The 23,678-nt window shown below is 37.2% G+C and overlaps 1 protein-coding gene across 3 annotated transcripts in view; it reads right to left on the reverse strand.

Moving 5' to 3' along the window:
• LOC101882067 (uncharacterized) overlaps window positions 1-23,678 on the reverse strand; it is a 180,420-nt gene that overhangs the window by 87,040 nt on the left and 69,702 nt on the right. For 2 of the 3 annotated variants that reach the window (XM_073920161.1, XM_073920157.1), the window contains exons 2-3: window positions 8,229-8,279; window positions 5,001-5,105 (exon numbers count right to left, since the gene is read on the reverse strand). Coding sequence is in view for 1 of the 3 variants with exons in the window: in XM_021480880.3 (XP_021336555.3) it covers window positions 3,534-3,636; window positions 5,001-5,047 (150 nt within the window). In the remaining 2 variants the exon portion in view is untranslated. Of the gene's footprint in view, window positions 1-3,533; window positions 3,637-5,000; window positions 5,106-8,228; window positions 8,280-23,678 lie in introns of all 3 variants that reach the window. The other variant, XM_021480880.3, reaches the window with a different exon arrangement.

Below are 23,678 nucleotides of genomic sequence, written 5' to 3' on the forward strand. Positions count from 1 at the left end.
AAATACTTGTATTTACACAATAAGTACATTGTAACAAACTATTAATTCCTATGTAAGTACATATTAGTTAAGGCCACTTAATATAAAGTGGGACCAAAAAAATTAATGAAAGGCTGTTTTTTTAAATGTGTTTATTAACTACTATATTAACTACTATTTTTTTCTTCAATATGTTATGGATAAAATATGTTATTGGTGTTAGTTTTAAAAAAGTGAATTAGATTTTTGGCAATCTCCAAGCTTTGCTACCCCTCCTCATTGTTCCGCGAACAATGCAGAATAGTGAAAAGTGTCACAGGTTTATGACGTCAAAATCCAGGGGAGTTTTTTTCCGTGTTTTGTGCATCTTCATTGTCGTTCAGTTTGACAATATGACGTCTGAAACCTTACAGTGTGGCATGGGAGCCATGTTTGTGCAGTCTGACATCCTCCAATCGTTCAGGATCATAAAAAATATATATTTAAAAATAATTAAAATTAATTAATAATAAATAAATAAATATTTAAATAAAATAATAAAACCACAGTGTAAGCCGGCCTTCAGCCAAAGGAAAATGAAGGAAAGAATGAATGAAGTAACTAAGTAAACTTAATTAATTTAATTGTATTTACAAATTAACACTTATCAATAAGTACCATTGAATTGTGATTTTGACAGCATGGCCTCCAGACAACGATTTCCCACTTTACTTCAAGAGATGATTTGGTTATTTTCATTTGTGCATTATGTTCCAAATGCATTACTCCCAGCGGAAAACGAGGCACATGGTGATTAGAGTGATATTTCCCAGGGAGTGTTTGTACTGCAGATAGAAATCTTCAAGGAAATGTCTGAGAAGCTATGATGACAGAAAAACTATTATGAGGAATTCAAACTGGTTAATCATGGGGAAGTTAGCTAATGCCACAGTAACAGGCCTTAACTATTTATTCAGGGTGTAGTGCTTCTTTTTCTGGATGCTTAACAACAGCTGCTGTTTCATTGGACACGCTAGCCACATTGTAAAATTAAACAATGACATTGTTTGGCTTTGTAAATAGTAACTGCAACATTGTTAAAACGTTTGATTATGGACTTTAAGTGCAAAGAATATATTTCTTTTTGTGGAGTCTATATGGAAAAACACAGGACTACATACGGTGCACATGCTTTTATTGTGCATATAAAGAAAACCATTGCTATTGCAGCAGTGTTGTTCATTTGCAATTGCCAGCTCTACTGTGTGTTGCATTACAAGCAATTATGGCTACTTTAGGGATCCTATAAAACACACTGATGTAGACGTTTTACAAGAACAGACAATCTTATTCTCATGAATTAAACCAAAAAACATTCAGGGTATTAAATGATGTCATCTGCTCCTATTATTGGATTTATATCTGCACAGCTCTATGGAACCGACTAGACGGTTTTCCTATCTGACCTCCTGGGCTGTTTTGGATCTCTCTTGTGTTGGACCTGCCTCTTGAGATTTATTAAATTGTTTTTTTTTTTACTCACTCTTGGAAACAAACCAAGCTCTATTTTTGTATAATGAATGTCTAGTCTGCTTGTCAAACTAACAGCTATACTGATTCCAGCAGGTTTGTCTCATGCACTTAGCCAGGATTTAAAGACAGAAAGTAACTCTCATGGAACCAGACCATGTGTAAAAATCCTCACAATGTCTTTAAAGTTATTTATAGTATTTTATAGTAATGCTACAATGCTAATAAAGCTGTTCTGTAAGGAATAACATTCACTGAAGCCTTTTAAGTGAATCACTTTCCTTCTAAACCTAAGCTAAATGCAGTACTATACAAGGTAATAAAATATTCAACAGTTGTTGTTTTTTTCTGATGTAGTGATATAAAGTAAGAGATTTGGTTTCGGTACCTTAATACAAAAGTGAATTTATTTTATATAACATATATAATTCTAGATATAAATATTTTTTTTATTATTTTACTATTAACAATTGCTAGAAAGTATATTTTGAGTATAGTATACTTATTGCGTGAACTGAGAATAATTTTTTTTGCTTCTTTTTTTTAATATCTGTGTTACAATATGCATCCTGCAATGCCTTTTTTCAAACCTAAAACTAGAATTATCTCATTAAATTATAAGCTATGAATATTGACATTTTTTGTACAATTCTGACATTTCAATTTAAATAAACTGAATTAAATTATTTATCTTTTTTTTTTGCTAAGGTGCAATTCTGATATATAAAGTCAGAATTGTAGGATTAAAACAGATGTTTTCAGAATTTTTACATTTATATCTTGCAATTTTACTTTTTTTCTCTTTAAAAAAATGTGTTAATATGTTATAACCATAAAAATCCAACACAAGCTCATTCTATTTATGTATTAGCGCTGGGCAATAAAATTGATATCGATATTTATCAACCGAACACCGTTGTTAATGTCAATAAAAAAAGATTTGGTATGTAGTTTCAGTATGATGCGCTACAGTTTTATTACAACGTGTCTTGCCTTGGAAGCAATGCCAATAAGCTTTGGTTGTTAGTTTGTAATTAGGCAAGCGTGCGACTTGCATGGCGCGCATATGGGAGCATCACACACACGTTGTGCACGGCGTGCACTTGAACCGCGTGCATTTTCCAGCCGCTTAGTTGAAAACATCTAAACTATTTTTTATGTCGCGAGCGCACTGCGTTTCATGTAATCTAAATCTGTATGAAATATACAAATTTAAAGGTTAGTAATAACAGCAGATTAATTACCTCAGACAAATACGATGTCGCCAGTGTGTTTTTTTGCTTTCTTTTCTTGTGTATAACAACCACTAGCACCCCATCTGAAAGATTTTTATTTAGCAGTAATACAGTTATTCAACTTCACAATTTGTAATGTTGCAATATGTATTTGAATGATGGCTGGTTCCTTTACTTGAAAGCTCAGATTTGATTATTATAATTTGTGCTGTTGACAAAGTTTGAGGTTTGCTACATCATTTTTATATGCACCTTGAAGTTTGCTTTGATTGTTGGTAAATTAAAATAAAGTGGCTAAATAAAAAATCCTAATATTCCTAAATAAATAATTATCATTATTGAATAATTCAAAACATTATATCTTGATAATTGTTTTGCAACATTTCTGAAGAGAGCAAAATATGTCCCAGGATCTATTTTTTTATTTATTTTTTTTTTTTTTTTGCAGTTTTTGTTTTTGCAAATCTGCCAGAGGCCGCTATGCAGTTGTTCAGATCACAAATTACTCTCGCAAGTGCCATTTGCGTGTGCTATTCTCACGTAAATATACCAGAGGCTGCTGTTGGCTGACTTACTGATTGACTGACCACCCGACCAATCCCTTTCCTTCCCTAAACCCAACCAATAGTGTTTTACAAAGCACCAATTAACCCGCCCACCCCCTTCCTTAAACCCGCCCGCAGTGTTTTAAAAAGCAATCCAGAAAAAGAAAAGCCCTTGTCTGATTTTTACCAGGTTTTCAGATTTTACCACATTCTCACCCTGTTTTTTACTTTTTTGTTTATTTATTTGCTTATGTTTTTGTCTTACCTGCTCTCTGGAACGGTTCTTCACTGTACTGAACCTCGTTGTCTCTGTAAACTCCCCTCTGCGTCTCAAATCTTCCAAGGTACGTGGTGAGCCACAGGACAAACTGGTAACAGCAGAAAAGCTTTCCACATGCAGGTAAGTGGTCAACTTGTAAGCAAGAAAAGGAACGGCATCATACCGCCCCCGTAGCGTTTGTTTTAAAAATAAAATGCAGCTATACATAGCTCTGGCTACATACTTTTACAATCTCCAGAAACGTATATAGGGTTACGTTTTTAGAATGAGTCTGTGTTAGACAATTCATAAATGTAAGGATAGCTTCTTGTGGCGTAAACTGGCTTCCAAATATATTAGAACATAATTTCATGGTTGTCATTAACTTCAGTAATCAGATAGGCTATAACTTCAAGTAACTCTGTGTACCTTCAGTAAAACAAGATATCAAGACATCAAACATTCATTCTTGGCCCAGATAAGAATGAATTGGCGGATCTTAAAATCATCACTTCTGAAAAGCCGGCATTCTTTTTTTGAGACTTCTAACAATGCCAAATACTTCCACCCTCTACAGTCGCCTAGGAGCCCAGACGCTGCGAATCAAAATGTCACAGTGAACTCTTGACTAATTGAATGCAGCTCATTCACCATCTTACAACTGTATCAAAAACAGACACTTCAAGTTTGATCATTCATCACCATTAATGCATTTAAATGAATTTATACTGTTTGGGTGCCAAAAATAATCAGCCTTTCTGGAGTTTCTTTTTTTAATTACGATTGTTTTGACTATGTTGCCTTTAATGATTAAGAGCTAGGATTTTCCTTAACAATTAGACAATTGCAGGAAATCAACTTACTTAAAATTAAGCAAAGGGGCTAAAAAAGCAAACAAGACTGTGATGTCTTGAAAGGACCGTTTTAAAGCCAGGGGTGTGCACTCATGGAAGAATTGAGAGATTGCCCAGGAACCCATTTGTAACAATTCCCTCAACCTTTCTTTTGCTGCCAATGCATTGTCCGCCCTGAATGCCTCACTCTTTTGTTGTAGCAAAGTGTAGGCGAAAAACTAATGACTTTATTGGATCTCCAATATACATTTCCATTTGGCTTCAGTTGTTTGGACTATAGAGCTGATTGAAGGTGCTCACTTGGAGAGTTGCAGCAGTATTATTTTGGAATAGATCTGCATAATTTCAACGGGGAATCATAGGAAATGAGCTGTTTGTATGGTGAGATGCCTAATAAGAAAGAGATGGATGGCTTCTTTGAGATCTAACGTGAAGAGATGACGTAGGGATGGATGGCAAAACACGTGGTGGTCTTGGTTTGTCATGGGAGATGTGTGGGTGAACACCAGACGAAAGTCTGCCCAGCTGTTTTGTGTGACACAGTTAGTGAGTGACAGGCCAGAGAGTCTATTGTGTATTATGCGGGTATCTGTGATGTGTTTGAAAAGCATGCATTTACCATTGAAGGCTTGTGGTGAGTAGGTTGGTGGCTCCAAAGCAACACATCTCTTTAGACCCTCTCTCTCTCTCTCTCTCTCTCTCTCTCTCTCTCTCTCAGTAAAGGCTGTAGAAAAACAGATAAGGGATTGTAATCTCAAAACAGACTCATTATGCCCCTTTTTATAGGATGTAATATGAAAATAAGATTAAAAATGTATAAGCATACTGTAAGTTTGTTTGTTTGTTTGTATGTCTGTATGTATGTATACTTTATTGTCCCTCAAGGGGAAATCTTCTGTGGGCTCACAGAGCACTTTAGCAAGTTCTGACACAATAAAAATGAAAAACAAGCAAACATGCTTAAAAAGAATTACATAAAGAAAAAAGCATGAGCACACTATCGATCAGTGTTCAATAGTCTGATTAACACTGGGATAAAAGAGTTCTTAAGTCTGTTCCGCTTCCAGCAATAGGTTCTGTATCTTCTACCAGAAGGTAAAAGATCGTAAAATGTGAAAAGTACATGAGATGAATTGTTCAGAATTTTATTCGCTTCATTCAGATAGCATTGTTAGTAAAGTGTTTGCATACTAGTGAGAGTTTCGGATCCTATTAGTCTCGTAGCAGTTCTGATAATCTTAAAAAAATTTGAGCTCAGATTAACAGAAAGATTGCCATACCATGTAGATAGACCATACCTGATGATACTCTCAAATACAGCCTGATAAAATAAGTACACAATTTTCTTATCAGCACCATAGAACCATAACCTTCGTAGAAAATAGTCTTTGGTGAAGCTTTTCACAGATCCAGTTTACGTGAGTGTCCCATGTTAGAGACCTGTCTATGTAAATTCCCAAATACTTGTATGACTGTACCTGAGTGATTTCTTGATTATGTAAAATTACTGGTAAATGCTTGACAACACACTTGGGATCAAAGATTATTTCCTTTGTTTTTTCGTGTATTTACTTTGAATGCTGAAATGTTTTAGTTACAATATGCATGTTCGAAAGCAAAGACAGATATGTATGAGGCAATCTGTCTTGCTCTAATTAAGCCAACATAGGCTCATTCTAAAAAACGTACCTCTAAAAACATTTCTGAAGATTTTGAATTATGTAGCCAGAAGAATGCATGGCTGCATTTCGTCTTTAAAATGTGCTCTACGCAGTGATATGACGCTATTTGTTTTAGCGCTTACAGCTGACCGCTTATGTTCGCATGGAGGGCTTTTCCGCCATTAACAGTTTGTCCAGTGGCTCACCACGTATGTTGGAGAATTTCAGATACAGAGTTGACCACGACGCTGGGGTTCGAGTCTGGTTAAGAACGATTCCAGAAAGCAGGTAAGACAAAAACAAAAGTAAAAAAAATCAAATAAGCAAGTAAATAACAGGGTCACAATGTGCTAAAATCTGAGAATGTGGGAGGAAAAAATGCCACACAGGCTTTTTCATATGCTTTTAAAAACACTGTCCGTTGGGTTCAGGGAAGGAGAAGAGTGAGAGTATTGGTCGGTCATCAGTCAGTAAGTCAGTCGACAGTAGCCTCTGGTGGATTTACGTGAGAACAGGTGAGAATGGCACTCGCGAGAAAAATTTGAGATCTGAAAAAGTGTACACAGTGGCCTTTGGTGAATTTGCAAAAACAAAAACATAGCTCCTGGAACGTATTTGGTGATCTATGTATACAGGGGGATTTAATCAGAATGAGCCTGGGTTGAATTAAGCACAATGTGCTGCTTTTCATAACTTTCATGATCTTCATGAGCTGTAATTTCTCTTAAGTCTATTAGCCCTGTATTCCAATTAAAATAAGTACAAACATTTTCTTTCTGATTTAAGAAGGTTAATTAGTTCCACAATTTTGTCTAAAAGTTAAATGTCAAATTTTTTTGAAAATTCAAGGAAATATTTGAATATTCTCTGAATCTGAACTGAAACAGACTGGAATGTATTATTCATCAAGACAGTGAACCATGGCTACTGTCTGCTTTAATGTTTTAGATAACTTATCCAAATCAAGTTATGAGTAAACAAACTATTCCATCGTCTATCAGCATAACGATATATTTATGTAAAAATGATATTGTGGCTAAATAAATTCAAACTCAGACTTCAATTTAAAGGAAACATTTTTTAAATTTTAAAAAACTGTAATGACTATTTCTAGTGTAATACAAAGCAAAAACAGCATGACATCCAAATATCATGTTCGGACAGTAAGAGAGAAGAATAACGCTGTCCATGCTTGCTTTTCCTCTGGAATGACAATGACCTGTCTTCCTCCATACTGGCTATTAGAGAAAGATGCACACACAGTTTCACTCTCTCCACTATTTCTCCCCACTTCTTTCTCTGGGAACAGAGACGTGCTTCAAACCGGGTCTGGGAGAAGAACAGACAGGGATAGGCCTTTGAAAGAACTGTATTGTGAGGTCACATTCTTCCCAAATGCGAGCGGGAGCCAAGTCAGTAGCTGTCGGAATTACCCCATGAATCATGCCCATTGTGATGCCTACTCTAAGATGAGAACATGGAAAGGAATTAGGTATGGCTCGTCTTATCAGTCCTCCGACATGGACAAGTGTCCTGCGACCGTCGACGAGAAGAGTTGCTCCGCTGCCATATGTTGTTACTTAAGGGTGTGCTGTAGCCAAGCGTAGTGTGCTTTTCCATACACGCCCGTCTTCCTGTCTGTGCACTTCCTCCCCTTGCCGTTACCCAGAGATCTTTGTGGTGGGTCCTGGAGTTCAGGCAATATTAGGTTGCACCTCTTAAAACATGTCAGCTTTGTGGTGAAAATTAAAGAATGGAAAAAATGACGAAACATAATGTTTCATTGATCCTTTTCTTCAAGTTTCAACTGTTAAACAGAGAGGGCGAGAGAGACACGAGAAGGCGAATGGAAAGACGCTTTCTGGAGAAGCCGTGCAAGGCCATCGCCACTCGCGAAGGGTGGTTTTCGACAACTTGGATTTATTAAGCATGGAGAATTTGCATGGAAATTGTGCTACCTCCAGTGTCTGACTCACTGTTTGGTCTCTCCGGCGGCGCTTTGATTTAAAGGAGCGAATGCTGAGCTGGAAGTTTTCAGGGGTTTACAGTCAGACCTTTGTTTTTGTTCCTCTCCTGTTTTCACTTTCGCAAGTTTGTGTTTTGATGAGTGAAAAAAAAAATCATTTTTTACAAAGACCTCCAGTGGAAACATTAAAACACATGGTGGATATTAGATGCACAGATACCTCTTTAGTGATGCTGTTTCCTCTTTGAGTCGCTGTATCTTCACGACAGGCCTGGAGAGAGGGAGATGCGAGTAAGATATGACAAATGAACTGTGTTCTGCAAGTTGAAAGAGAAATGTGTTTGTCATTTTAGTTACGGAGGATGAAAGAGGCCGAAATCAACAATGAGGCAGTGTAATCTAAACCACTTTACAATGGAAAGAGGCACAGTCTCTCCCAGGATATGGGAGGGGAGAACGAGGTTAAGGAATAATCAACTGGACTGGTCAGAATTTTAGACATATGAGCTGTATGTCCACAAAAAACTCCTCGAGGAATCTGATGATGGATGAGCAGACTGCCAAACACACACACACACACACACACACACATTTTAAATGAAGTAATAGCGCTCTGAACAGGAAAACACACTGGCAGGAAATCTCATGTCAGCATTCTCCACAGAGCCCAAAACACAAGAGGAGAGGGAAAGGACAGGATGGAGGGAAAACAAGAAGTTAGGGATTCTCTCAACTCAAAGACACGCATCAAAACAGCAGGTCTCGTGTGAGAGGGCTGGCGGTGGAGGCATTTATATGTGCGTGCACACGCTCTGGGCTGCTGTCTATCAGCAGCTGGGGAAAGGAGGGAGTCTGTGTGTACGAGTCATTGGTGGATTCTGTTTATCATTCCTCATGTGGCCTGACCTATCTCACTTAGAAGAAACGCACCGCATGTGTACATTAGGTGAAGTCTGGCAGAGATCTCCACCCAATAAGCAGAGATCAATAATAGCAATGATTAAATTGCTATTATTGGATACAAAAGATGTCAAAGCTAAAACATGAAAGCTTCATTTAAAATCATAACGACAAATAAAAAACAACAAAAAAATCTTCCTATAGATAACTTTGTATAGAATCCTAAAAAAAAAGAATTAAGACCTACTTCAGTTTTTCACCTACTATATATTAGGCAAGTATGCAGTAATAGCATCAGACAATTATCATGATTAACATGATTAGAGTCAATAGCAATGAACTATTGATGGCTGTTAATTAAGGTTATTAAAGTCAATGAAAACAAATAAAAAATTTTTAAAAACTTTTTCGTTAACTGAAACAAAAATTTAAAAAACTGTTTAAAAAAACTAGAACTAACTGAAACTGTATCTTGTCAATGCTAACAAGGCTAACTAAAACTTGCAGATTCGTGTGATGGGCAGTGCTTTTGTCTGCCCGGTGACTCTAGCTTCGTTGCTAAATGGCTACCATGGATTTTATTGAGAAAATAACTTGCTTTATGAAGGCTGAAAAACAGTTTGAAGAACTGTTGTCGGTGAGTGCAGGTGGTTTTCCCCCGGGACACCAACAACAGGTGCTGTGTCATAATCATGGCCCCACAAGAGCAAGCTCCTGATTGGTTAACACTGTGCAAATATCCGCTAAAGTTTAGATTTTCCAACTCGAGCGGTTCGCGCATCAATCACGAAATTTGTGCCGCACCATTCATGTATATCGTGCCACAGGATGTCAATTCGTGCCTTTGCATTGACTTAGCATGTAAATCACTCGCGCTTGACCCTTCTGCTGCATCTGGTGTGAACACACCATCTGTCCTGATGCCATTGGCCAGATCAAGCCAGTCCTCCTCCATTCAGCCCTTGCTGTTGCTCCCACAACAAAAAACTGTGCCTGGACATGACAGCAACACAGTGACAGCTTTAAATACGACAAAAGCAGAAAGTTACAAGCATTAATTTAGCACCTTTTTTCCAGTAATATGTTTATTTCTGTATAAGTGATTGCGATCACGAACAAATCGTTCTTTTTAACAGGATCTGCGAAGTGAACCGGTTGAACCAGTACAACAAATCGAACTAAATCATTTGAAACGATTTAAACAATTCCTCAGTAAGCACTCTTATCCACAATTTTTAACATGCCTAGTACCCCTCTCTGACTTGAAATAAACCAATATATGCTATTATATTATTCAGTTATAAGAGTCAGTGAATCAAACACAAACAGTACATGACAGCCTGCTGAGACAGAACTAAATTTGAACAACTGCAGAGCAGGTAAACCGAGGGCTTAAATGAGAGGATCTGGCGAAACGTAAGTTTACTTCATAACAGAAAGTCCAAATGGAATTTAAATAAGTGTATCATGCTTCAGTTGGATTGCTAAAATTAATTGTACGAATCTTTTCAGATCATGGTGATGTATTAACTGACTAAAATGACTACATTTATTTTAGATGGTATGGTATTTCATATGTGTATCTAACCTCAGAAGTAACCTTGCACACATGTACTTATGGCTGCTATCTTGTGGGCTGTTGTATTTGAATTTGAGGATGGGTAGATGATAGTGCGAATACATATTTCAAAAATGAGTTTGTATTATACAACATTTATTCTGATCATTTTGAACCTTGCATCTAACAAATATTCTAATTTACAAAAAAACTAAGAAATAAAAAAACTAAAACTAATACTGAAACTAATATAAACTCAACTAAAACGAAGCAATTTCATATAAAAACTAACAAAACGAATAAATCTACCTCTAAAAACATATTAAAACTAACAGAATTTGAAACTAAAAAGTCAAAACGAAATTAAAAACTAAAACCCAAAACTTTTATAACCTTGCTGTCATTGTAGTGACAACATCAACCAACAGGGGTTAACAAGTTAGGAATTTCATGGTAACCAGTCAGGCAATGTAAACAATAAAAGATTTCCTCTTCCTTTTATGTATTTAAAGGATTTGTTGTTTGTTTAGAATCTACATTATAAATACCACATTAACTCCATCTTAAACTTGCAGTGGCAAGCTGTGCCCCAAAGGCGGTTTCGTTTACTGTAATTATACCTAAACTGAAACATGACTTTCAAAGATAGCAGTAAAATATAATGGTTGCAATTCACAAAGCATACAATAACTCTGGTAAAGAGAAAGAGAGAACGCAGATGAAAACAAGGGGAGATGTTAAAATAGTGGGTGAATGCGCAACAAAGCAAAAAGCCCCCCCAAGTTGATTTGCTTGCTGGTGAGTAAAGCTCCCAGTCCATTAGGCCAAATAACAACCAGGTGCTGTCACTGCGGCTTTTCATGTAAGGAAGGTCTGCTCTGTTTCATGAAGAGACGCAGGAGGTCGGGAAGCGGTCCAGCCAGAGCTATAAAGAGAGCTCTCTCACTGCATTTAAACTCGTCTCCTCTTTTTTTTTGTCACCTGAGTCACTCTTTTTTTGGTCCGAAAGGTCACCATCCTTTCCATTTCACGTGCTGACATCAATGTGCCTTACAGTACCTCATTCCTTTGTAAACGTGGGTGTCATCTCCCCCTGAGTGAGACCTCCCTCTATTAAATGTTCACGCTGCTTCCCACAACAGAGCATGAGGCCCGCAGGCCAGCACCAAACAAGCTTTTCTCCCCCTTTCTCCGTCTGTCTCCCCCTGAACTTTTAATGAGAAAGCAAGAAAAAGAGTAGGCTATGGAGGGGAGAGGAATGTTTGACAGAAGTACAGAGGAATTTGACAAAACAACCACAATATATTTGTGAATGACAACAAGAGAGGGAACAAAGACCTTTCGGATTGAGTTCAAGCAGTAGAGTCTCTCACAAATGGAGGACCACCTGGACCACCTTGAGAAATCAGAGTCTAACTAATGCTGGCCACACTTGAAGATTTCGAGTCCAATTCTGTGCCATGTTTAAACCTCCCAAAGATCAGGGGGCCAGATTTGAGGATTGCAGCAACCAACTCTTTGTTGAGGAAAATCATCAATTGTGTGGTGTTGTCATGATTACTTTACTGTTCCCAATAGAGTAAGCGTCCCAAATCATAAATATAAAAGATGTTTGATATTTACTACTCTTGATCAGCTTCCTCAGATGGGATACCCACAAGAGACAATGTGAGTAAGCAAGCTTCATCAACCAGATGTCGTGTGCCTTTCTAGTTGAAAAATGGCAACCACAAACATGTCACATCTATCCCATTTTTTTCAGCCAAGACGAGACCCATATTTTATTTGTGCTTTTTTTGTTTTGTGTCTTTTACTCTAAAACAGAAAGCGTGGTAGAAAAGCCAGCTGACGAGCGCATTAGGCCTTCATTTATGTTACACTTATAATGTCACATTTTATCTTGTACATTTCTGAAAGCTCATGTCTGTCTTTGCCACTGTTCCATTCCAAAACTGTTACAATTAGCATCCCTCACGGACCACAGTCACACACATAAAGAAACGCAAGCTCCAGGTTTGGTCATACCTTTGAGCTCCTCTGTGGAACTGAAAACTGGTGTCGTGGACAGGTGACTCCATCAGCCTCACTCAGTTCCACTCCACCTCCCAATACAGACAGTTTGAATAGAATATTTAAATTATTCCAGAATCCAGAAACACATAAACTAGGTGATTTGTCTAGACCAGGGGTGTTCAAACTCCTGCATATTTTAACTCCAACATCCTTCAACACACCTCCCTGGAGGTTTCTAGTATACCTAGAAAGAGCTTGATTAGCTGGTTCAGGTGTGTCTAATTGGGGTTGGAACTAAAAAATGCAGAACACCGGCCTTCCAGGACCAAGTTTGGACACCTCTGGTCTAGACGAATTGCTTAGTTTGTGGCTGTTACTCAATATGCGTTCTTCAGTGATGTTATGTCCTCATGTTCTCGTGTAACATCATCATTAACCGCCAAAGTTGAGTCCCAAAACTCAAGACTTCAAGAATGGAGGACGCATTAAATTTCCTGGATGTGTTCTTGATATCAAGGATGCACCGAACTCACTCTAGAAGTCCCAGAAGTCATTGTGGCTGAATAAAAGTGAGAGGCACAGTATTTTATATAGATTCATCATTAAAGTTCAGAGATACAACTTATTTATCTTAGAAGTTTCATTAAATGAGACGGTGAAAGTATACATTACCAAGAAAATCTTAACAAAGGCATAACCACATTAAGGGTATTTATCTGCTGAATATCGTAATAAAATACTGTTTATTTGTATTGTGCAAGGTGTATTTGTAAGGATTTTGTGTGTGTTACATATATATTGAAAGGAGGGGAAAAAACAATAAATGAAAAGCTGTAATGTTTAAATAACTGTCCCTTAAAAATGCATGAAGGTCATGTGATCATCAGGAAGAACGCAGCATCTCATTTCTCACAGAATGTGTTATGTGTTCTCATGGTCTCCTGAGTTCTTCCGAGGTGACCTGGCAAGACCGGTCTTCACAGGAACGCAAGTCCGTTCTCTGCGTTCATGGAATTAAGAAAAAGCCTGTGTGTTTCTGGATAATAATTTTAAAATTCAATTAAAACTCTCTGTCATTGGGGATGGAGTAGAACTGAGTGAGGCTGGTGGAGTCACCTGTCCATGACACCAATGTTGAGTCCCACGAAGAAGCTCAAGGGTAGGACCAAGCCTTGAGCTTTCGTTTCTTTATGTGTCTTTGACAGTGGTCCGGAAGGGACTGTCGCTTATGCTTTGTTTACGGTTTATTTTGATTATTGTTTTAAATCTTCACTGGTTCTCCACCTCCTTCTTCCTGACAACTAGAAAGCCAACATCCAGCATTAGTTCTCACCAGAAAATCCGAGAACAGTCATTATCTGCAACTAAAGATCACTCAGTCAGGACAATGGTACTTCTCAGATTAAGAGATGTTTACGGTTTATTTTCATTATTGTGATAAATCTTCATTGGTTCTTCACCACCTCCTTTCTAAAAAACTAGAAAGCCAACAAACCTTATTACAGTACTGCCAATACCTGGGAGAAGGATGTACACACTGTCAAAGATGCTTCAATCACCGAAGTGGTGGAGAAACTTGTCCATCTGTCAAGTAATGGAGGGGTAATGTTGATGTCAGCTGGGAGGCAAAGGTTGCTGTTATTTATTTGGATAAGGAGCAGGAGACTATGTATTTCCACTGCCAAATGCATAAATCAAGGAAGGAAGCCACCAGCCATCTGCTAAAGAGTCAAAGCTTGATTCCATCCTTTAAAGAAGGATCAGAGAGTGACTAACCATCAGCCAGAGGAGCAGTCACTGATAATCAGAAGATAGACGGGGGGACAGATTCCACCATAGGGTCTCCAGCAAAAAGAAAGGCAGCCTCTCAGCTAAAAGGCAGTTTGTGTTGCAAACCAAACCTCGACTTTTCTTCTCTTTTCCAACTTTTCTTTTCTCTGTCTGTCTCCTCTGTTTCTCCATCTTCATTAATCATTCTACCTCCAATAAGATACCCAGAATAGCCAATGAGATTAAGCAAGCTTCACCAGCCAAATATATGATTTTATTTTACAACTTGGTTACATTTCCTCTAATCTCAGTGATCTTTCATGGTTATGAAATCAGTCAAGATTTGAAAATCATCTAATGCATACCAAGCCTAAAGCTGGAAGATCTCACATAAAAGTTTCCCCAAAGTTTTCAAAAAGAATCTGTGACTTAAGCTTTAGAGAATCGAGGCTTGGACCAAAAACCACAGCAGAAAGAAGTGCAGAAACCATTTTTTATATGTATCATAATTCAAAAAAGAAGTGACAGGGAAGTCAATGCCTAGCTTGGGCGTGCCGCATACAGTAGACGCTAACGGGTAAAGCCTCTGCTGTGTACACTGTTCATTCACATTCACACAATCCTTCCATCAATGGGAATGCATGTCAGAACAAGGAAAGAAGGCATTTATCTCTTCTTTCTGGATCTAGTTTTGTCAGCTATAGTCTGCATCTTGGAATCTAAGCTTTGAAAAGCTCTATTTCAAAAACCTTTTCATACCCCTGTGTTTGTTTGTCCACAGAAAGCACACCAAGTGGAGACGCTCATGTGTGACATCCAGCGTTAGTTCTCACCCTACATTCACTCAACACAAAACGACGGTCAAGAGAAGTTGGTATTTGAGTCAACCCAACCAGAAAATCCGAGAACAGTCATTATCTGCAACTAAAGATCACTCAGTCATGACAATGGCACTTCTCAGATTAAGAGACGTTTCGGGGGCAACTTGCACTGTATAACTCCTCGGATCAGTGGGAATATGTTCCTTAAGCTTGCTAATGACGGACAGCTTTGTTCATATCTCACATTCAAATGCCTCTAGGCTAAAATCAAGCTGGGGTGTGGTGAGTCCTAATGCTTTTCTTGCTTAATGCTTCAACCTATATTTAAAGAGTTGTGTTTACCGATCTGTACTAAACCACTGAACAGAAAATCCAATGAGTAGTATAAACACAGAATGGAAACCTTTTTGTGGGAGGGTGTATACTGTCACATGGATGGAAAATATGACTTGTTAACAATCAATCACCTTATTTATAGTTGTTATTTAATCTTTAGAAAGGCGATGAGATGGAAAGGGGTTTAGAGGCATTAGACAAAGTCTGAAAAATAGCAATAATTACAATATACATTAACTTGCTAGTTTTCGCATAGTTATTTTGTTCAAATGTTAAAAAACAGGGAACATTTAGTTAGCCATAATTACTAATGCAATAGTTACTTAACTACTGAATAACTTATGAATACTACTTCTAAAGCATTAAATTTACCTTAACATTTCCAGATCTCACCATTTACCAATACATTCTTAAATAAAAGCATTTGTTCACATTAGTGTATACAGTCAGTGGTGGTTCTAGTTTAAATAGCACCCCGGATGAAACCACCCTAAACATACCCCCTCCCTATATCCATCAAGGAATAAATACATGTGGTTAACTTTTTATATAGGTTTTAAATATTTAAATACATATTTTGAATATATGCATTTAAAATTCATTTATTCATTCAGTTTCTTGTCGGCTTAATCACTTTATTTATCTGAGGTCGCCACAGCGGAATGAACCGCCAACTTTTCCAGCACATTTTTTTACGCAGCGGATGCCCTTTCAGCCGCAACCCATCTCTGGGAAACATCCACAAACACTCATTCACACACACTCATACACTACGGACAATTTATCCTACCCAATTCACCTGTACCACATGTCTTTGGACTGTGGGGGAAACCGGAGCACCCGGAGGAAACCCACGCAAGCGCAGGGAGAACATGCAAACTCCACACAGAAACGCCAATAGAGCCGAGGATCGAACCAGCGACCTTCTTGCTGTGAGGCAACAGCACTACCTACTGCGGCACTGCTTCGCCCTGCATTTAAAATAATTATTATAAATACATTTAAATATATTTCTTTATTTTTACTAAATATAACAATTTATTATTATTCTTATTTATATTATTCTTATTATTTATTATTATACAATTATTATTCTAAATAAATAACAGAAATCAATCCTGAAAATAACTGAGAACAATGGCTCATATATTCTAAGACCTTTGCATAAATAATAATTAAGATAGTTCTATAAAATACAAAAAATATGTTTTATAGAATTAGCTGTGGTCTTAGACCCGATTCATGGCTGAGAATTAATGCTATGAAGTCTTAGTTACCTCCCTGACTCGTTATACCTCCTTTCTGCTTCATAGTGATGCTTAGTCACAGTAACATCATCATCATCATATTATAATAAACTTTAGTTTATTGACTTGCATGTCGACGCATATCGGCGTGCATGTAAACAATCGGGACCAGGAGCAGCTGTCTGAGGTGCACAGGAATGGCTTTCTGCACACGTGTCAATTTATTTTCACCAGCGTTGTTTCGGTTGTACATAAAGATTTACAAATTTGCGTGTGCAAAAGATGCCAAATGTGAATAGCCCCTAATGTCTTTTTCTGGGATAACCACTCTAAATGAATACACTTGCATAAAGTAAATCTTATCTCAAAGCTTTTACTGGGGCCCTTTTTTTTTTTTTGCACAATTTCCCCATGCCATCCCCAGCAAGATGCCGCCTTGGGCGATCGCCTATTTTGCCCATGCTTAAATCCGCCACGGAGTGAATATGAGCAAACATGAATAGAGAATAATTACATTTTTATTGAGATTAACAAAGATTAAGAATGTTATCTAATGTTAACAAAAGATACTCTATTGTATTAATAACTGTTGTAAAAATGTGAAATGTATGATGTAAAAATTCTATTACTAATGTTAAAGCTTATTCAGGGTTTCTGCAGGTTAAACAAATTCAAGATTAGGACTTAAGACCTTTTTAAGACCATTATGAATTAAATGTCAGACTTATGCAGGACTTTTATTAAATAAGATTTAGTTATGTCAAGGGCACATGTTTTAAATAAATTGTCAAAACAAGCAAACCCTAGTTATATGTATGCACATTTTTCAACATAACTTTAAAAGCTATAATAAACTAAATGTAAGCACAACAGTCTGTCCAGGTCAGTGTCCTCACCAAATACAGAGTATAAATATACAGAGAACTTTAAAACTAATATTTTTGTAAATGACAATAAATAAACCATATTAGAGTTATATACCGATTTTTAATTAATTAAAAAAAATTCAGGGTCATAATTAATAAAGTTATAAATAGTTGTGTTTAAAGTTCTATTGTGATGGATTGTTGGTGATTGGCCCGATTGTATAGCTTTACATAAAAAATGTAATTGAATTTAAGTCTTTTTAAGGCTTAAAATTTTGTTTTTGAAATTAAAGACATTTTAAGATCCCGCAGACACCCTGTTATGGTAAAATGGGACAAAGTAATTTCTTAATACTTCTTGTGTCTTCAAAGCTGCTAACAAGCCATGGTCTACTAAACCAAGCACATTCTCATGCTTTACATCGACCCTCACTTTACTATGTGTTTGCTTTGCGTTATGTTTATTGGGCTCAGCAGGAGGCCTTAGCACAGAGATTAATGACTGTGGTCCAGAGTGGCGTTAGTAAATGGCCACGGCGCAAACAACAGCCCAGTGGTGTGGGATTTCCCCTTATACAGCTCCAGATGCTGTGGCCCAGGATGTGCTTTCACTTAAACAACTTTGTTCTGACTTCATACATGCTTCTTCTACTTATATCACATTCACTGTTCAAGAAGGTATTGTACATAATTAGGCAGTGAGTTAAATAAAAGCTAGAAAATAGAACAATCTGTGGAAGGTACTGTTCTACCAGACTTAGCAAAAGTGTATATAGCGCATGTCTTTGGACTTGTGAGGGAAACCGGAGCACCCGGAGGAAAACATACAGTACAAACTCCACACAGAAATGCCAACTGACCCAGCCGAGGCTCAAACCAGCGACCTTGTTGCTGTGAGGCAATCGTGCTACCCACTGCACCACCGTGATACCCTAATTTCTAATCTCTTTAAGATTATTAATACAGTTGAATGTTTAAGGGTCTGTTTGATGTATGATCTTAGTGTCATCCCTCTAAAGAGTAAAACTGGAATATTATGTGTTAGTGCTTTTTCTATATGTCAAATGATTTGTTTCCTCAGGATCTACCAAGCCATGTCAGAGGTCATGAAAAACTTTTGAGTGGACCCGGACTCTTGAAAGATTGGAAACAACAGTTTCCTGAATTATTTGCCATTTTATGTGTTAAATCCTTTTAAATATATCCCTTTGTATGCAAGATATAAAGTAACCGGCCACTTTATTAGGTACATGTTAATAACACCAGGTTGGATTTCACAAGGTATTCGAAATATTCCTAAAAGATTTTAGTCCATATTGACATGATAGCATCACGCAGTTGCTGCAGATTTGTTGGCTGCACATCCATGATGCAAATCTGTTCCACCACATTCCAATGGTGCTCTACTGGATTGAGCTCAGGTGACTGTTGAGGCCATTTTAGTACAGTGAACTCATTGTCATCTTTAAGAAAGCAGATGATTCATGCTTTATGGCATGGTGCATTATCCTGCTGGAAGTGGTGGACATTGGAATGGACATTGTCAGCAACATTACTCAGGTAGGCGGTGACGTTAACACAATGCTTGACTGGTACTAATGGGCCCAAAGTGTGCCAAGAAAATATCACCCCACACTATTACACCACCACTACCAGCCTGAACTGTTGATACAAGGTAGGATGGATCCATGGTTTCATGTTGTTGATGCCAAATTCTGACCCAACCATCCAAATGTCGCAGCAGAAATCGAGACTCATCAGACCAGGTAACGTTTTTTCGATCGTCTATTGACCAATTTTGATGAGCCTGTACGAATTGTATCTTCAGTTTCCTGTCTTGGCTGACAAGAGTGGCACACGGTGCAGTCTTCTGCTGCTGTAGCTCATTCGCCTCAAGGTTCAATGTGTTGTGCGTTCAGAGATGCCCTTCTGCATACCTTGGTTGTAACAGATCAATATTTGAGTTCAAAGTCACTTAAATTACCTTTCTTCCCCATTCTGATGCTCAGTTTGCACTGCAGCAAATCGTCTTGACCATGTCTATATGCATAAATGCATTAAGCTGCTGCCATGTGATTGGCTGATTAGAAATTTAAATTATAAATTTGCGAGCACAAGAAACAGCCTTAAGTGTAAAACAGATTGTACTTGGTGTGTGTGTGTGTGTTCTATTTATTTGTGGATCATTTTTACAAGTGTGGGGTCAGTACTGAATAGCCTATTGATTGAATAGTCTGACATGTGTATGCCTGAGATATTGAAATATTACGCACACACACATGGCAATTTTCGAAGACTATCTATGTTTTAACAGGTTAAAACGCCTATATGTATGATGCAGTTAATGATGTTGTATGAGAGTATAATTGTTGTTGTTTTGAGATTGTCAGCAGAGCAGCTTACAGACTTTGTCAGAGTGCTGAAGCTGGCTTCTGCTGATGAAACTGCAAACTATCTCCAGTAAATATTTAACTGAATCTCTGTCTCTTCTTCATCAGGCACACTGGTCATTTTTGGGTTAAAACTGTATTTCCCCATAGAACATGAAAAAATCCTTAAATCACAAAACCTTTTTAGGTCTCAGGAGGATATTTCCGTTTCTGAAAAAGCATAAAAATAACATGTTTATTAAATACTTTATTTAAAGTACAAATTTGAAACTTTTAAACAATAGTGATCAGTAGTTAAGGGTGTCCAAATGTGCCTAAAACTTCCTAAAATATCTCCTGTTTCATAATCACAGAACATGCTTATGTCATACTAAATTAGCAATGTAATATAGTCTAACTTTACATAATTATGCAACTGTGCACCAGATAATTACTGTGTATTCATATTTTTTTCCACTACACAAAGATTATAGGATTATCCATTTGTACAGGCACTCTTGGCTCATTTTCAACAAGGGATTAAGAGCTAAATAGATTTAGTCAATATGAAAGCTACAAAGCGCACTGAGTTCTGGGAGATCCTGCTCATCATTTAGCTCCAAACGCTGACATCAACGCTGGAGAGGACGATCGTGGTTAAAGTCAGTCAGCAGGGTGTGACTATGCAACGGTTGGCAGTGGGTGCCCTCCAATATGCCAGGTTGAAGAGATTTCCAAGTTCCTGTCCAGATTTCATATAGGTTTGACATGACTTGGGTCTAAATACACTACAGTTAAATCTTTATTTATTGAGTTTGTTAAAAAGGTTTCTTCAATGAAGCACTGTGAGAAACTATGGAAACGGGGTACAACAGAAAGTCTAAGCTGTAATTTTATGTTTGCTCAAGGGGTTCAAGTTGCTGGATTTGCCACGGCTCACTTGGTGGGTTTGATGGAAGAAGGCAATTCATTCGTAATTGCATCTTTCCACTGGTGACCCTGCATTACAGCAAACAGGTCAAGGACATTTTCAAATTAGATTTTAGATTTTGGAGCGAACTGTAGTGTGTGACTTTAGTAAGTGCCTCTTCAAAAAATAAAAATAAGAAATGTACATCACTCATTTTACTTTATGTTTAGGTCATAAAAATAAATAATGATAAAAATCATATATAATATATTTAGTAAAGCTTAATAACATAATAATATAATTATAAAAATAATAATAATATATAAAAATAAAACAATATACACTTCTTCACTACTTGACAAAAGTCTTGTCGCCGATCCCAGTTGTTAGAGCAACAAATAATAACTTGACTTCAAGTTGATCATTTGGAAAAGTGGCAGAAGGTAGATTTTTCTTTTTATGAAAGATGTTTTATGAAAGATGTTTAACTGCATCCCAATCATCACAAATACTGCAGAAGACCTTTTAAAACCCACAAGTACTCACAATTCTCACAGATATCAGTCAAGTTTGGTGAAGGAAAAATCATGGTTTGGGGTTACATTCAGTTTAGAGGCGTGCGAGAGATCTGCAGAGTGGATGGCAACATCAACAGCCTGAGGTATCAAGACATTTGTGCTGCCCATTACATTACAAACCACAGGAGAGGGCACATTCTTCAGCAGGATAGCGCTTCTTCTCATACGTCTGCCTCCTTCTTAAAGTTCCTCAAAGCAAAGACGGTCAAGGTGCTCCAGGATTGGCCAGCCCAGTCACCAGATATGAACATTATTGAGCATGTCTGGGGTAAGATGAAGGAGAAGAAATTGAAGATGAATCCAAAGAATCTTGATGAATTGGAGTCCTGCAAGAATGCTTTCTTTGCCATTCCAGATGACTATATAATAAGTTATTGCAGAGATGTGTGGATGCAGTCCTCCAAGCTAGTGGAAGTCATACACAATATTAGATACTTTTTCCACTGCACCGTGACTTTATATTCTATACTCTACATTATTTATGTTACGAACAAGACGTTTGTCTGAGAAAAGTGCGACCTGCATGCTAAAGGCATGATCATATTTTATTTTGTAAAATAATTATAATCTAGAGTCTTTCAGATAAGCCACTTCTGATACCAAATAATAAACTAGAAGTCAAGTTATTATTTGTTGTTCCTAAAACTTGGATAGGAAACAAGACTTTTTGTCAGGTAGTGTATTCAAAGGTTTATTTTTCTATTAAATTATATATATACTGTATATATACCTAATTTATTACTACTGCAAATCAAAGGTAAACGTTCAGCAGTCACTTTTTAAAGTTTCAGAATTAAATGTGCATAATTAAATTAACTTTGAGAGAGGATAAAGATGCATTTTTGATTTTTTTTGTTTCGGTTTTAAACTGTTAATTGAATTGTAGAAATCTATGAATTTTGTGACTGAACTTTCTGTACTTCTATATTTTAGACACAAGATATCTACTCTATATAATTTATAGCTAAAGTGATGTAAAAATAATGACTTAAACTCCAGTTACTGCTATGCTAACTGAAATCAGCCGCATGTCCGTTTGATGAAAGGAGGTCAAGCGACAGTCATTCTCTGCATCCGCAAGAGAGCTGGTCTGTGAGCCAGAAGAACATGTGGAGGAAATTCATGTTCAACGGATTCAAATCACAGCTGGAGACAGAAAGCATTTTTACAATGTACATGATGGGATAAAACCAGGCTATTTGAGATGACGATCTGAGCTGGCTTACTTCGGGTCTCTTTTGATCTTGGGAGAGCACCTGCATCTGATGGCTCAAGGAAATCCTTTAAAAGTTACTTGTACAGTAATGTGGGAGCAGTTGAGATGAGGCAGAGCACTCGGATCTGAAGCTGTCTTATTCCTGGAGCGTAAACAGCACAGTTAGAGGGACAGGCAGGTCCGCGGGACACATATGGAAGTCCTAAAACATATAGCAATGATTAAAATCAATGCATGCTGACAGACTGTGAATCATCAGTGATACCCTGCCACATCTGGGATGGGAGAAATCATGTAAACCACCTGTTTTGTGCAAAATCATTACATTTTTTGATAACCATTTTTAGAAAAGGTGTTTGGGAGAGCATTATGGTTGAAGATTTATGATGTGCGAGTCCGATATGTTTGAGAAAGTACATTACAAGTCATTTGAAAGTATGTGAACCCTTTTTATGACCAAAGTGCCTTTGAAGAAAAGAAAGTTCAGTGACCATTTTTTGCAAAAGAAACAACTATTTTGTGCATAATCCAGCTAATATCTCCAACACTTAGTCAAACTTGATAAATATATATAACTGCTATTCCAACACAATCTCACAGCAATTCGCAAGTTCCCATTGCTCAAATGGAGTTTTAAAAAGAGTATGTTTCAGGCTGGTCCAGCAAATGCGCATGTGTAATCCTTTTATTCAAAAGCTGACTTGTCCTGTCATATTTGGTAACACTTTATTTTGATGGTCCATTTGAGTATTAGTGGACTGTCTGCTTAATATCTGTTGATACTGCAGCTAAACAGATATTTAACTGAAGAATCTTTGCAAGTACATGTCAACTTACACCAACACTGACCCCAACCTAACAGTCTACTTATAATATGAGAATTAGCTGGCATGTAGGTGCAATGTAACTTAAATTTAACAAATGGACCATCAAAATAAAGCGTGACCTCATATTTTGCATTGCACTTTCTTGCATTCAAAGTATTACAAACAAACTGTCTTGGTATTTCTGTACAAATGGATTTGTGGATTCTACGTGATAATACATGAAAAATATTGGACAAAGCACCTTCACTTAATGAATTAA

Source organism: Danio rerio, chromosome 13 (genome assembly GCF_049306965.1).
Source record: "Danio rerio strain Tuebingen ecotype United States chromosome 13, GRCz12tu, whole genome shotgun sequence".
Classification (NCBI taxonomy): Eukaryota; Metazoa; Chordata; class Actinopteri; order Cypriniformes; family Danionidae; genus Danio; species Danio rerio.